Genomic DNA, 16634 nt, shown 5'->3' with positions numbered 1-16634 from the left:
AGCATGTCAAAAATGAAGATCGGTTTATGAAAACAATTGGCACAGAAAACCTGTTCATCAGGGGAATTATGGTAATCACTAAATCTCATTTAGACAACACAGATCCTTGCCATTCATCTTAATTAAGCCTGTATGAGGCAAACAAACGTATTGACAAATTGATTACGGTCCCATTTAAATGCATACTGTCCAGGTGAAAAACAAATCAATCTGGCACAGCGAAGGTTGTTTAAAGTTACACGTACCTGTACATGTACATGTATGTACATCGGTACATTAAGTTTTATGTTGCTAGTTCTGTCGGCCACTGCAGAATACCTACATAATGCTGTTTATGATAAGCTTCAAATTGAAAAGCATTGATTCACAGTACACATACATTTACATTAATTTCTTTTTTGAAAAGTAAAATAAGTAATAATGAAAAGTAAAAATTTATGGAATACCAAAATCAACTGAAGGGATTCAGCAAATTTTTGAACTTTTTTTTTTCATTTTGTCTTTTCTTTGCTGATATTAATGTTTTATAAATACAACATTTGCAAACACCAAAAAAACAAAAATACCAAACTATTATGAAATACCTTCCTGGACTGTAAGTTGATAATAGACTCAAGCATCCTGTGAAATCATGGCACCTTGTGTGCTGTCATTTTCAAGAAAAGTGGAATTTCTGTATCAATTTTCCAATGATCGGTGGCCGACCATTGTCGGGAAAAAAGTTAGACCACATGTTGTTTGTAATCAGTTACACATCCGTGAATGGATGCAAGTCAGCTAGTCTGGTTCCCTGACCTGACAATTCCCTGACGCCTATAAATTGCCCCATTTCGTCTGAAGTAGGGTCAGGGAACCAGACTAAAATAATAGCATTTTTTTCTTTGATTTTTCCAGCATCTATGAAAACAAAACTTTAAACAGGACAGTGTAACAATTGATATTTGCTATAAAATACTAACCCCCAAATCCATCCAGTTCTAAAAATCAGAGCAAAAGTAAAGTTGTATAAATATACAAATATACCTTTAAGATTGATTTCATCATCATATGTTTCTTGGGCAATTAAACTTCTGAAATGCGCAAAAAGTATATATGATCCCACATACATAATTGAAAATGCAGTAGATAAATTAAAAAATTGGTCATTTGCTTGTGATTTCTCATTTCAGATTGTTGACGATCGTCTGGCCCAGTTTTCCCCCGACACCATCAATTGTCCGGAGCTTCTCATCCACACATCCAAGGCCTCCAAGACATCGGTGACATTCAGATGGATCGCACCGCCGGCCGGCACCGGCTGCGTCAACTTCAAGTAAATCGTTAATCCTTCTTCCTAATGATAACCAGTAGAAGATCAGTGTGTGGGAAGTGGGGCAAGTACCGTATTCAGGGTTCCCATGGTTGTGAAAAAACCCTTGCAAATCCTGGAAATTTAAAGCTATCATGGAAAGTTATGGGAAAGTCATGGATTGGAGTCATGGAAGTTAGTATTTCAAGAAAAAAAGTCATAGAATCCTGCACAACCCCTTTGTTGTGATGTTTGGCTTAATATTTGGCTATGGCAGTCTTCCAGTTTGCATTCCAGTTTGTTATATTTCCTTAATAATGAAAGGTTTTCGGAAACACCATGTGCGAATAATTTCTCAACTAAGAGAATGGTTCTGAAAAGAACCAGAGGTATAAACTTGACGTTCCGGTCAGTATGCTCTGACCGTCTTCAGGAGAGACGGTCAGAGCATACTGACCGAAACGTCGAGTTTATACCTCTGGTTCTTTTCAGAACCATTCTCTTAGTTGAGAAATTATTCGCACATGGTGTTTCCGAAAACCTTTCATTATTTAGTATCTCCACCATGCAAAGCCTCAAATCTTACTTATATTTCCTTGTATACCTTTTTTTACATGATGAGAATAAATAAATTGAATTGAATTGTACATGTATGATGTATATCTCGTTCAGTGCACAATTGTGATGCTTTTGTGGTACTGCGCCAAACTGAAGGGCTAAAAGGGAGTGGTGCCCCTTGCCTCCAGAGCAATAGGTTCCCAAGATGACAAAACAGCGTAGGAATTGGCCAGGGAAATTAGAGCCCTCATTTTGTCCTGGAAAAGTCATGAAAAAATCATTGAATTTCATTTCAAGACTTCTGTGGGAACTGCATCATCGCATTCCAAAATGTGATTTTGTCCCTAAAAGAGGAAGGATTTCCAAAAATAAATTTGCCTCAAAGGGAGATTATTGTTAAGATCGCAACGTCAGGCCGTCTTAAGTTTCTTGATTTGTATCCAGTCAGAAAGCAGTTAACAGCACTTTTATTCATTTTCAAAAACAAATTCGTTACATGATGCACAATATATGACACTCTTGTCGTTCTTGCCCCTTCCTGTTTTTTAAAATGGATGCCCCAACCAGAAAGAAAAGTCTAGAAATGCTGGTGACTTGTGTGTGGTAATTCACAGACATCATCACAGCTTACCAATTTTTTTCTTCTTCAAAGATCACACCATCTGTGACAGTTGCAGCCTTTTCAGTCCGCTTGGAACGAACCTCATTTGTCAACCTGTTTTCCCTCTTGATTTAGCTAATGACTTTAATGGAACACACGTGACCAACTTCATGTGTGCGTAAGAAAATTGGGAACGATGCTCCAGATCTGTGAATAGATGAGTGCAATCAAGTATGATGTCTTTTCAGATTGATTTTCCAGGGAGAGTGGAAGTGTATATTTGTACTATGCCCCGAGCCTGTTAATTTTGCCACTCCTATACTCAAACTTTGTACACTCACATTTTTTACATTTAAATGTACATGTACATGTAGGGTCCCTCCTGGTGCTTCTCTTTTCATCTCCTTTTACCGAAATGTACATGTACATTCATACTCGGTCCCCTTTTTCCTTATTGATACACTCCAGATCTTGTAAAAAATTTTCACAGCATTGTTAATGTTGCTAGTTTTGTGACTGGGCATGATCCCTGGTTATATGGCACATTGTAGCTATGGTTAATGGTTTCTGACTAGCACCCTTGCACAATTAATACATTGACAAGTAGGGGAACCGCCAACATAGCTGGATAGCTGAGTTGGTAGAGCACCGGAACGGCAATCCGGAGGTCGCAGGTTCAAACCCCGCTCCAGTTAATTTCTTTGTTCAACCTTATAATTATTACAATTGCTCCTAGTCAGTTCCCCTTTGTGGCTTATTTGACAGATTTTTCACTTGTACAACATGTGGCATTCTGCCGTGTTGTAGTGCAGATGTTCTTGTTGTTTCTTGAGGATTGCTTGACTTGAATTCTCTGATGATTTGTTTGTATTTTTCTATCAGGGCTGCGGCCGTTCAGAAGAAGCAGATATGGTACAAAGATGAACGGGGCCTGACCCTCTGGCTCTGTGAAGAAGGTATGTGTTTAGCAGTCAAACAGGGCGTCATTGTGAATGGAAATATTGTGTTCCAAATATTGTAATCGGCAAACTGTTCAGTCTTCAGACTTGAATTCTCCTGCCCTGTGTTCGTATTTTTCTATGTTTTCACACATGAATTGTGATGTTTCTGTGCTCTTTATTTGCAATGATACAGTATTAAACATGGCAGGATTTTTCATATACTTGTATGTGCAATGCAAACTGTGTTGTCCCTGTTAGAATTTCCTTTGTTTTAAGCCTTAATTTGTACCTAAATTAACCCTAACCCCCTTAGAGTGATTTACTAGGACCCTTCCTCACTCAAACAGTGCAGTACTCACTCCAAAAGATTCCAACAAACCCTGGTGTTGGAGTTTGACTGGGTGGGGATTGTTAAGGTAATTTCTGATAATTTTACCAGACAAGTTTTGATAACTTTCTTGCAAAAAAAAGTAGAATTACCATAACATATTTTTGTCTTAGCACTTTGTGAGTTGGTACTGTGTCCAAATTCTGGGTACTGAATGGGGTGCCCCCACTCATTGAAATTTTTTTCCCAACTTTGGATCTTGAAAAAAAAAATCTGTAATCCAAGTTATCCTGACTAAAATTTTCTGGCGTAAACCATGTATTAGGGACAATTTGTTTTTCTACTGGAAATAGAGTTGTAGCTCTTGAACCCCAAAGCCTCTTCATTTTAATGTCCTGTTTTCATCCTTTTTTTGTACTTGTTTTCATTGTCACTTATTTAAACACTTGCCATACTCAGATGTTGCCGCATCGGTGCCACCGCAGACCAACACTGTTGATGAGGATGCTAACATTGAGTGCTGTGCCTGCCACACGGCCAAGTACACAGTCACAATGCGGGGACTCTGGTCCCAAGAAACGCACCCTAAGGACTTCCCTGGAGGTACAGTATTATCAACTTGCAACACGGTTTGCGGGAAAGCAGTGAGAAATCACTGGTCCTGAAGTGTTGGCTGATATGAGGTTTTACATCAGCCTCTCACAGAATGCGTCAAATGATTCATTTGTTATAAATCAATATTAGGTTTTTACCCTTCACCGACATATAAACACTGTATACTCAGTGTGTTACCTCCTGAGTGAAAGTTAGAAAAAATCACTCGGGTGGGACTCGAACCCATGACCTCCTGCTTTTTAGTGCAGACGTCTCACCACTCGACCACCGTGCTTGCGGGATTGATTGGCTGGTTCGAATCTGATGTACATGTAGCAGCCGATACTGCAATTAAACTCTTCATAAGATGAATTTGCGTTTGGGTGATGTAAATCAAAATTAGGTTTTTGCCCTTCATTGATTCATTTGTTGTGAGGGTTTTAGTATTGTAGATGTACAACTAGCAACCAGTTTCTGTTGCATAGCATATAGCCTGGGTGTCTCAATTCACATAACCTGCTAGATTTCATTGAACTCGTAGTCTGCGGGTAGTTCTCCAGGGTGTGGGTTCGAGTCCAGCCTGGGGTTGTGGTGCTGTGTCCTTGGGCAAGGCACTACAAGTATGCCACTCATTGCTTTCCCCCCACCCAGGAGTAAATGGGTATTTAATGCAGCTGTGATTGATTGTTAGGGCTGTGCATCGGAACCAGGTACCTGGGTACCCGACCGTTAATGTCAGGAACCGGTTCTAGATTATGGGATTGGGTACCCGTAAGCAACTTTACAAATTACTTACATGTGGTTACTTTTCAGAAAATGAAAGTTTTCAGACAATGAAGGTTTTGAAGTCATTTGTGGGGAATTTTCAAAATGAAAACCAGGCCACATGGGAAAACAAAACATATTTCACATTTCTGATGCTCGCGAAAGCTGCAGTTTACACCGTAAGGCTATAAAGCTCACTGTACACACTTGTATCTTGCTGTAATGATGCGCCGATGTGGTAGTATTATCGTGCTGACCTTTGTAAACAATCTCAACAGCAACTATCCGAGATTTGAATTTTGGCATGTTTGGCGTTTGGTTTCTTTAACGGGTACCCGGGTACCCGTGTTTTTTTTTTTTTTTCAATCGGGTACCGGGTTCCTGTACTACCCGTAAATGCACAATAGATGTATACTCCCCAGGGAGCTGAGATTGTCTTTGGAATGTTTCACTGGCCCAATGAGCATGGTAATAATGATGTAGCGCCTTCAGCGCCATTAAACCATTAGCACCTGTAGGGATTGCGTTTATTTACTGAATAATCAATCAAACCATAGAGTGCTTCAGCGGTTTCAGGCTCAACAGTGACTAGGGGTTAAGGGTGGATTATTGCGCTTTATAAAAATACCTACATTATTAGTAGTAGTAGTATTTTTAACTGTGATTTGAGTATTCTCAAGTATTCTTAATCCTCTTTATTTCCCCCCTTGAATGAAGGCCATGGTGATCATTGGTCTGATCTGATTGGTGCATCCCACACAAAGGACTACACCATTTGGAAATACGGGGGTTATGCCTCACTGGGTGTGCAAAGAGTCGCAGAATGGGGTTCGCCAACTACACTGGAGAGGGAAATATTAGCACAGGTAATTTTTGTCTAATTCATGGGTAAAAAAAAAATTAACCCTAGCCCTATACACTCTTGACATTTTTGCCTTCCCAAATTGTTGCTTTAAGTCCACAGTGGGCAATTAGTCAGTGGCAAAGTTCATTCTTAATGGTTCAACAACTCTCAGGGTATGGAATTTATGGCCTTATTCTGACGAAATTAAAGCAATAAACTTTGAGCTAAGATATAGGCTTGTCATCTCCAGGGTCACCCATTTGAGATGATAAATGGCTTGATGTACCCACAGACAGTTATAATGGCCATACCATGAAGACTAAGTAAAGGTTATGGTTTATCTCATCTCATTTAACCATGTTTTTCTTTAAAGAATTCATTTGTGTCACAAATGACTATTTTTTCCTATATTACTTGAAATTATTTTGAGTTTTGATCGATTCTTGGCATTCACATTTCTTTGTTTTGTATTTTTTCCCTCTTTTTAAAGTCTTAGAGAGAAGTTAAGTATACACTCCATTGGTTAATAATGAATTCACCAAGTGTAGATAAATTTGACAGCGGATTAAAGATTTGATGAGGTGATGACCAAAGAACTGTGTCATGTTTCAGTAGTATCACTGAAATTCCTCCACAAGTTTTTTCCTCCCCATTGTACAGGGAATCCATATTTCCTAGACATTGAAGGAGTACATGATAAGAAGAAAAGGACACAAGGGCTAGCTTCTTACATCAGGTTTTGCAGTGTAATTTTTCTTCACTCTTTGTCATTCAGTTGATTTTTTTTTTTAACAGACAAGAAACATCAAGACAGTCATTCGCAGTCGGGGCCTGTGGCCGGCCCGCGGCAACATGTCGGCTGTTCTCAGTGTCAATCGCACCCACAACCTGGTCTCCACGCTGTCCATGATCGGCCCCAGCCCGGACTGGTGCGTCGGGGTGTCCCGCGTCAACCTGTGCACGGCCGACTGCGATTGGCTACAAAGGCTGGAGATTGACCTGCTGCCGTGGGATGCCGGCACGGACAGTGGGATAACGTTCAGGGTAGGTATGGACTGTACCTTCTCAACGGGACACGATAACGCGCACTGGCTGTTTTTACACACGGGCACGGCTGACGGGTTAAGACGTCAAGATTGCCTGGACTCGCCTCCCGGTGACATCTAAACACGTTAATCCCTCGTGCCTTTTGTACACACCCACAAAGTCCGTGAAGTCTGTGGAGGCGGACCGTGTCTTGATCTTGAATTGGCTGTCGTTCGCGGCCTATTGTTGTACAATTAACGCTCCAGTGCACACCCCAGAGTATTGAAACATACGAGGTTTCGGCAAGAAATATCATACAAATACTGTTGAAATGAATCTTGCGAATCAGTATTTGTGGCATTTGGCTGTTTGTCAGAAGTTGGCTGGAAAATTTTACCTTTTGCGAAAATCAAAACTGTTGGCAAAAATAATCCTGGCGCCAGGAGAATGCCAAGTCCATAAAAGGGAATGCAGGTAACAAACAGTACTCCTGTTTCATTGCATACATCAAGTTTTCTACTGTCCTCTTTCCACCACAGTCGGACAACGCCCCGACCGTCCCCATCGAGCCTATCCACCCCATCACCAGTTCCTTCCCCTCCAACCCACTGGGTGCCTTCTATGACCCCATGGGCCGGCCCATCCCGCCCATGGCCATCCTGGTCTTTGAGAGGACGGACAACACCCTGTATGATGACCTTGGGGAGGTGGTCTGTGAGGTGGATGTAGGGGGTCCTGATGCGACACATACTGGTAAGCACTAGGTCACTTTGATCTTTGTAAAGTTGTTCTCCCCATTTTATGAGTTTCACCCAAAAAAATGTATATGTTGTTTTTTAAATAAAAAAGTAATTCAAAGAAATTGAGCAAAAAATCCACCCACATTTGTCACCTGTTCTGTCAAAATCAGACTTTTCTGGGCATAAGGTCGAAAATGAGATTTTTGCATATTGTTAAAATATGTACATTTTCCTTTTAATAGGTGGTTTAATTTTTGAAACCTGTAAATTCCTGGGCAGAGTTATGCTATTTTGAAGTTCATTGTGTCGAAAAGTAGAAAACAGAGAAAATGACCACTAACATCACAAAAATCACCCCCACAGCGTTTTTTGGGCACTATTTCAATTTCAACCTCTGCCCAGAAGCGTCTGCTTTTGACAGAACAGGTCACATTTAGTTACGAAAATATTTACTTTACAAATTTTGAAATATCAAGGCTGACAATAATTCAGGCATATTATTTTGCGCAAAAGCAACCCAAATAAAAACGTATTTTCAGAGGGTTGAAAATGTTCATTTGAAAAAGTAGATATTTCTGTTAAATTAAAACATGCATATTCCTTACAGGAGTAAAAAATTGAATATGTTGAAGTGCACGGGTAGAACAAATTTCATGTAAGGCAATTTACTGCCAACTTTTTCTTGGCAATCTCCAAGGAAAAAAAATGACAGATAAAAAAATGTACTTCATTTTTCCTAGGTTTTTTCCTAAAATTTTCATCATAATATCTGGATGGAGATGTCTGCAAATTGTGCTATATGCTTAACATTGAAAGCCTGTCCTTAATAAATAGCTGAAGACTTAATTTCATAGGGCCGTAAATTTTTGTGTTTTATTTAATGCAGATCGAGTTCATTATTTTCTCCCAGTTACAGTTGTTTTGTACTCCAAATCTACGCAAAAATTTGTGTTTTCAATGCTTTTCTGTTTCATACCCTTGCAATAGTAAATAGCTGGGATTTTTTTTTTCAATTGTAATGTTTCTATAGGTGGGGGTGGAATGCCACCCAAAGAGGGTATGATGCCACCAAAAGAGGGTATGATGCCCCCTAAAGCGGGTACGATGATGCCTCCTAAAGAGGGTATGATGCCCCCTAAAGCGGGTACAATGATGCCTCCCAAAGAGGGTATGATGCCACCCAAGGAGGGTATGATTCCATCCCCCGATGGGGAGATAATGCCTCCCAAACCGGGTATGATGAACAAAGGAGGTGAGCTGAGCAACGTGACGACCCCAATGATGAAGAAACCAGTACCCGAGGGGGATATCACCATGCCTCCCAAAGTCAGTAAGTACCCCCATTGGGATACACTGGGTGTTGGATCTGTTAGATTCAGGTTGGATTCCTCTAAAAAAAAAAATGCCTGAATGGAACCAAAAGTTCAAGTATGTGAGGATTTTTTGCAAAATAAGACAGAACTTGGCAGAGGTCGAAATGAGGGTTTACGGGTATTATGAAAGAGAATAAAATTCTCCTTACAATACTGTTTGTTGCACTTCAATTGGACATTTCGTTGACAAGTTATGGCTGTTTAAAGTTTGCGTTTATCGACATGTCAAAAAAGTGAAATACTGAGAAAAAGGCCTTCAAAGTTTTGACTTTTGTAGCCTTGAAAATGGAAGAGTCCAATTGTTTTTCCTAAAGAAGTACTTTTACTTAGTTTTATACTATATCTGTAAAGGATGGGTAGTAGACATATCAAAGATTACAAATATCAATAAATCTGCAAAATTGAAAAAAAAATCAGCCCAATCATTTTTTTTCTATTTTTCTATTTTTCTCCAATTCGGCCTGTGCCCAGTTCCATCTCATTTCCATCATGCCAGAAATTCCCGAGAACAAAATTCTCTGAATAGGTTTTTGAGTCTGCATAGTTGATTATCTATGATGTGAGATAAGATTTTTTTGCTTTAATAACCTGGTTTAAAACCTTTGGTGCAGAACTTTGTTTCCAAATACAACTTTTGTGCATATGTACATGTATGTATATATATCTATGTATGATACTGCAACAGGTGATTTGTAATATTTATTGTCTACAGTGCCTAATGAAGGAGAGGATATTCCTGTGACAATGCCACCCAAACATGCCAAAACAGGCGGTAAGTATCAACTCCGGCTTTCAATTGTTAAAATATTCCATTTTGACAAATACCTTGCAACTGTTTAATTTCAACATGATCATTCTTCCAACTAATTTTCTTAATTTTTTTCCTTTGCCTTCACATGTTCTCATATTTCGTCATTTACGTGTATTCCACTCTACCCCAAGGGAACAAAAGAGAAATTTCCCTTACTCAATTATTTGCATCCAAAAAATCTTCTTTTTTTATGAAAACAAGTCTTTAAAACTGAAACAAGTTTTGCTTTTTAGGTTTTAGCATTTCAATTTCCCAAGGTTCCCAGCTTTATAATGATGTACAAATGTTTTCATAGCTATGCTCCATCCTTCGGATAGGACGTCAAGCCGTAGGTCCCGTGTGTTGTGTAATGCACGTTAAAGAACCGAGTAACACTTATTGCTAAGAGAAGGGGTTTGCCCCGGTGTTTCTGGCAGTGGCTGCAATATGCCCCGCAGCACCTTGTAAACCCCTATAAAGGTGCTAAACAATGGGTCTCATATTTCTCATAAACCTCATATACCTGTCTTGAATAATTGACATAATTTCCAGCGCCTTGAGTACCTAATTGTTGACAGATACGTACGCTATATATTAAAATTTATTTTGTATAAATTTCGATACACTTTTTTTAACAGTAAATCCACAGTACAGCTTGATGGATTATATTCATTTGGGGGGGGGGGGGGAGATGGTAAATTCATAGTTGCTAATTCAGGAAAAAAAAACAAAAAACGTTTAGGTCTACCCTGAAATGACCACCCTTTATGTGAAAACATTTTGTGTTACTTTGTCTGGGTTTCATGACGTCTGGGTTTCAGGTCATGTGTTTTGTCCACAAGAAGCATTTACGGCCGAGGTTGTTGGCTTGCATTTCTGGTTTGTCCCTCTTTATTGCCTGTTCCTTGCATCAGACAGTCTCTGTTGCATTATCATCTGATCACAGTCCTTTCATCAGTCATCCACTATTCAACGATTTCCTCTCCCGGTAGTAAATCCTTAGAGTGATATTTAAATCACCTTGATTCAGGTTTAGTATCCACGGTAACAGCTTTTACTGTAGCATATGGGGGATATCAACTTTCTGTTATCACATTGCTATTATTTTGTCGCCCAAGCGAATGGTTTTGGGAGACACTTACCAGTCCTAAATTCTGCATGTCCGTATCTCCGTATGACCGTCGTCTGTATGTTAAAAAAAAATGTATAACTTCTACATACTTTCACGGATTTTGATGAAACTTGGATATACTGACCTTTTGGTGGGAACACACAATTCCTCATCAGATTACTGAGGTCAAAGGTCATGTGGGGGTCATATGAGGTCGTTGTTTAAAAAGGAACAAAATTTGACTTTTTGTAAAAACACAAAACATCTAGGGATTAACCGCGGAAAAAGGCGACATATGCGGTCCGTGGACCGCTTGTTATTATTTTTATTTTTTTTGAAATGTCGATTTAAGATGGCTTTACATTACATAACTTATTGACTTTTTAATAATTGTTATTCTGAGTGATTTGCAGCATTTTGCCCTTTGTTGACTTGATTATTGTTGGAACTGTTTGGGCGGCTCCGTGCGCACAAAAGAGAGGGTGCTTTTTTACCACTTTTGAGCGCCCGTGGATGGAACAAACCATATGTGCATACTGGTTCAAGCATGTAAAGTGCAAAGCACGCACAACTTATTTTTATTGTGAATGTGCACTAAGCCCTAGCATCTTTGCGTGAGCGTCAGGCGTCATCGGCGTTCGAATGTCTCCTCCCGTCTCTCTGGTGGTCTCCCCCAACTCTCCCTCCTTGCCGTTGAGGGGATACTTGTAAACGGAGCCCATATCCGGCGTTGATGTAAACTTATGAGGGCTGACTTGCCAATTTTTTTTTTCTTCCAATCAAGTACAAATTTTGTTACTTGTACAAGTGCTTAATTCTTTGCATGTAACTACCAAAAAAGTAATAGCACTTGGTTAGGGGCTGAGGCCATGGTCCCCTGTTGCTCCTCTCACCCCCCCCCCCCCCCCCACCCAATAAACTATTTCAAATGTAGTTCAATCGATAAGTCTGTTTGTTTGTCAGGTCGCCAGCCCATTGACTGCATGATGTCGCCATGGAGTGACTGGACCGAGTGCTCGCGATCCTGCGGCAAGGGGACCATGAGACGACAGCGCATGGTAAAACAGAAGGCACGCCACGGTGGCCAGGCGTGCGGCAAGCAGAAGGAAAAGAAGAACTGCAGCACTGGGCCTTGTCGTAAGTCAAATATGAATTTGTCTTAAAGCGTTGATCCCTTTTTTTTAATGGACCCAGAGGTGCCAGCCTAAAGTCCTGTTTAGACCTTTTCACACTAGAACCCCTCAACCCGCGTTGAACTCGATCCTGGGTGAACCCAGTGCCCCCAGGGTTTACTTTTTTATTTTTCAACCCCGCGTTCAACACTGCATCGTTTCACACTTGTTGTGTGCAAACCAAGCTGATTTCACTCAGTAAGTACTGTGTTGAACCCTGGCGAGGGTTTCAACCCCAGGTTGAAAATCTTAAACCTGGTCTGGAGCAGGGTTGAGTTCAACCTAGGGCGAAATCAACCTCAGGGTTAAAAAATGTTCATGTGTGAAACATTGCATGTTTTCAACCCTGCGTCAACCCCGCGTCAACACCAAGATTTGTCTACTGTGAAAAGGCCTAAGGTACCTCAGTGACTAGCTGACTGACCACCTGACTGATTGACTGACTCACTGATTGACTGTCACTTCAGAGATTTCTCACAATTTTTCCTTATTTTCAGGATTTTTTGTCCGGTTTTTCCTTGATTTCCGGATTTTAAAAGAATCCCTTTTGAACCCTCCCTTCGAATAGCCATTCTGAATCCATTGTGTGTGCTTAATTGTTTTTAATTGTTTACGGGTTCAATATATTTTTTTATATTTTATTAAATGTAACCATGCTGGCTGTCATTGTGGGACTTTGGTTAAGAAAAGAAACATCACGAATATTTAAAAAAAAAATTGACAATCACCTAGAGAAATTAACCAAATTCAAGTTCATGAACATTGTACCTTAAACCGTAAAGTTAAAACGGAGTCATTAATTAAAGAAAGTGATATTGTACATCTACAGGCAGCAGGGATTGAGAAACATACGTTAATTTCATCACACACACACATTGATGCATTATCAGCTAGTATATCGTGGGTGTTAGCTTGTTTTCGTCCCGGTGTCCAAAATTTCTGTTGAACTTGCTAACGGGGACATGCAAGTAATCACTTCATAAAGTAATGGAGTATTCATCCTGACATATGAAGACATCAGTTTATGATTTGGCCAGCACTTTAAGTGACTCCAAATTGCTGTAGTGAGTGTTTCACCTGTGCTTGCCTTGGGCGACGTAATTCATTGTGAAATTCTTCACGACCGTGTAGGTTGCCATAGGGATTTTAGCTTTTTTTCCCCCTGAAAACCATCATTGTTTAGTGGCTAATAATTGACAGATCTTAATTGAACGGTTGTCATTTTTGTTTTCTTTGAACCTTGGTTTTTTGTCCTTGGTTGTGATTTAAAGGTGAACTGTTATAAAATTGGTTTCTTTTGTAAAGGAAGATGGAATGACTGAGCTTCACATTAATTTTGAGAATTATAAGGGTTACTTAAACTCGGACATTATACAGGGAAGTCAAAAAAAAAAATCTTTACCCTTTTTTAGACGCAGATTTCTTGGAATTGGGGAGACATGTTAACATTGTTTCAAGATATTCCTAAACCACAGTATCGTCATGGTATATGGTGGAAACAGCGCTGAAAATAAAGCCTAAATTAAGAAATGGTGATGGTTTAAAGAAAGATGGTCATACACCAGTTTGTCCACGCACAAGTCTATGAGATATGGTCAACACAATAGCACTGCACGCACAAAGAACCGCAATAATTGTAATTAGGTCTACATGACTGCCATAGATGTGGACAAACTTGTTTTGGACCATTTGTCTGTAAATGCCCGCTATTTCTTACTTTGAGCTTTATATTTAACGCCGTTTTCACCATATTCAACGCCGTTTTCACCATATACCACCAAGATCTTGTATTTTAGGAATATCTTGAAAGAATTTTAACATGTCCCTTTACTTTTGAGAAATCTGCCTTTGAAAAAGTGGAGCAAAAAAATTGGACCACCCTGTAGTACATATTGGGCATTTTAGCCATGTTTTTGAGTTTTGTAACTAAAAGACAGTGCAAACAACAGGTACGGACCTAGAGTGGGTTTCTTGAAGCTGTGAAACAAATTTATGTGCCAAGCAAAAATATGTTGGCCCCCCCCCAACCCATGGGCCATATTATGTTCATGCATAGGGTCTGTAACAGGTTGAAAGTTACAGCATGTAGTGTACAAGGTCTTAGTCATGGCAGAATCATTTTCAAAGAAGGGTGAGATTTATCAGTATTTTTTCCTGCTTTGGGGATTTTTGTCCTGAAGGATTTTTAAAGACTCCATTTTGAAACGTGCAATTCCAGAGGTTTTACCGTAAAGGTGTTTTTACCTACAAAATTTGATAGAAGGCATAAGAAATGAATATTTTAAGGGCTGCTCTAAGGCATAGATACAAACATATACCACAGACCCTACGTTGCTCTGGGGCTGGGGCCTTTGGTGACATTCAGAGCCATGCCAATTATTTTGTGACATTTTGATCTTCTTGCAATCTCACTCCTGTTGAGGATTTTTAGTATTCTGATTATTTTGTTTGGTTTGTGTCAGCTCGCGACTGCATGATGTCCGATTGGGGCGAGTGGACACCGTGCAGCGTCACCTGCGGCAACGACGGCACCCAGATCCGAATGAGAAAGATCAAGAAGAAGGCGCGGGGGAGCGGCCAGCCATGCGGGCCCAGGAGAGAGGAAAGAGTCTGCGGAACACCCATCGAATGCTAGGGTCCTGGCATGACATCCGTAGGCAGAACGGAGATAAAACGCTTCCAGCGCTTTTCTTGATGGACAGAAAAACTTAATCGACATAGCTCACAGTGTGCTTTAGGGCTGTGCATGTTTGAATAATTGAGTATTCAATTATTCTAACTTGGACTTGATCGAATATTCAAATATTCTAATTGGGACTTGATTGAATATTCAAATATTCAGAATGCACTGATCAAGTTTTACACCGCCAGCCTAAACTGGCTGCCAGTGGGGATTTATGTATGCCTGCGCTTTCAAACCTTGAGAAGACACAGCAGAATGGCTGATAATTTACAGAAGAAATTTTGAGCTAATTTTTGTCATGGAAGCTCTGAAATCATGTGCTTTTTATAGGACATCGTGGACATTTTTCATCATCTTCTCGAGACCACTCACATTTTTTTTGAATATTTGAATATTCAGACATTTGATTGATGATTGAATATTTGAGTAATTCATGTTCCGCACAGCCCTAGTGTGCTTGACTCGTGCCACGCGATGGTATTTCCTTTTTCACTGTACATATTTAGTTTCTTGTGTCGCTTTTCTTTTCTTTTTCTTTCTTTTTTTACAGCATTTGATAAGTGTGAATGACTGTCTGGATACAGTATTTTTTAGTTACTGTTTTTGAGATGTGTGGATATTACACTTATTATTGGACTTATAAAACTTGCTATTACAGTGTTTGATTGATATTAGTTGATCATGCTCCAAATGTTTGGATAAACAAGTAGGATGTTTTTTTATAAATTAAAATGATTGTTATGTCTGGCTCCATTCAGAATCAAGGATCAAAAGAAAAACACACAAATCGCAGAGTATTTTTGATGCCTTGTGTAAAGTAGGGGTTTGGCCGAGCAGTTTCAGACCCTGCAGTTTTTTTGGAATTTTGGAAAATTTAACAGAAACATTGATTTTTTTTCACTTGTTCTTCAACTCGAAGCTGCACTGCTACTAATTGATAGGTACAAAAACCTAATTTTAAACATCTTCATGGTTTTGTTGGAGGAAGTTATACAGTTTCTCTTTTAGAGTCATCAAACATTTTGAAGACTATGTATTTTTTTTCCTCGGCCATTTCTCTTGCCAACAAGATTGTTTTCTTCCGACGAGTTGGGTTTGTGATTTTTATCAGATACGTATCATTATGTCCTGCCGAGAACATTCAGTTGTGAAATGTAAATAAACTGTCAGCTGCCTTTGATCATTATGTTACATTATAAGAAAGAAAAAACTGTTTTGTAGTTCACCAGAGATAATAATAATTGAAAATTTTGGGAGAAAATTAGAAGGGCCTATGGTGTCCATGCACAAGTACCTTCTCAATAGTGGCACAGAGACAAGGGTGGATCCAGAACACAATTTTTGGGGGGGACCCAAAAATGTTGGTCCCCCCAAAAAGTGGGTCCAAAAATTTACGCTCAAAGGCCTCCAACATTTTGGGGATTCTAGATGCTCTGTGGTGCGATCTGAGGCAATTTCTGACCACTTTGACTAATTTTTTGGGAGGAAAAGATGGTGGTGTAAGCAGTGCCTGCCTTTATTGCGACGTCACTTTAAAAAAAAAATGGGTTGGTTTGGGGGGGGGGGGGCATGGCCCCTGTTGGCCTCCCCCCCCCCCTGGATCTGCCCTTGCACAGAGATACTCTTGAACACAATCGCTACAGTAAGCCCAAACTCACACAAAGATGATATGGGTTAGGACTAGTAAATTTGTTGTGTGTTTACGGTAGCCCGACCTATCTGGATTTTCTTTTTAGCAGATTTGGCCAAAGATTTTAAATAAAGTGTATTTTTAAAATGAAGTCTTCCCTATGGGATCTTTCTGTGTGTTATTTGTTAAT

The 16634-nt window shown here is 39.7% G+C and overlaps 1 protein-coding gene across 1 annotated transcript in view; it reads left to right on the top strand.

Moving 5' to 3' along the window:
• The window catches only part of LOC119740529 (spondin-1-like), a 41503-nt gene extending 25330 nt beyond the window's left edge, over positions 1–16173 (top strand). The window contains exons 3-12 of the mRNA XM_038215869.1: positions 1170–1312; positions 3330–3403; positions 4176–4319; positions 5793–5941; positions 6715–6963; positions 7485–7698; positions 8716–9015; positions 9771–9830; positions 11923–12096; positions 14594–16173. Of these exons, the coding sequence (XP_038071797.1) occupies positions 1170–1312; positions 3330–3403; positions 4176–4319; positions 5793–5941; positions 6715–6963; positions 7485–7698; positions 8716–9015; positions 9771–9830; positions 11923–12096; positions 14594–14766 (1680 nt within the window). The 3' untranslated portion in view covers positions 14767–16173. The remainder of the gene's footprint in view (positions 1–1169; positions 1313–3329; positions 3404–4175; positions 4320–5792; positions 5942–6714; positions 6964–7484; positions 7699–8715; positions 9016–9770; positions 9831–11922; positions 12097–14593) is intronic.
• The last annotated feature ends 461 nt before the right edge of the window (positions 16174–16634 follow it).

The sequence above is a fragment of the Patiria miniata genome, unplaced genomic scaffold (assembly GCF_015706575.1).
Source record: "Patiria miniata isolate m_02_andy unplaced genomic scaffold, ASM1570657v1 HiC_scaffold_5, whole genome shotgun sequence".
Lineage (NCBI taxonomy): Eukaryota > Metazoa > Echinodermata > Asteroidea > Valvatida > Asterinidae > Patiria > Patiria miniata.
This window is presented reverse-complemented; position numbering and strand designations above follow the sequence as displayed.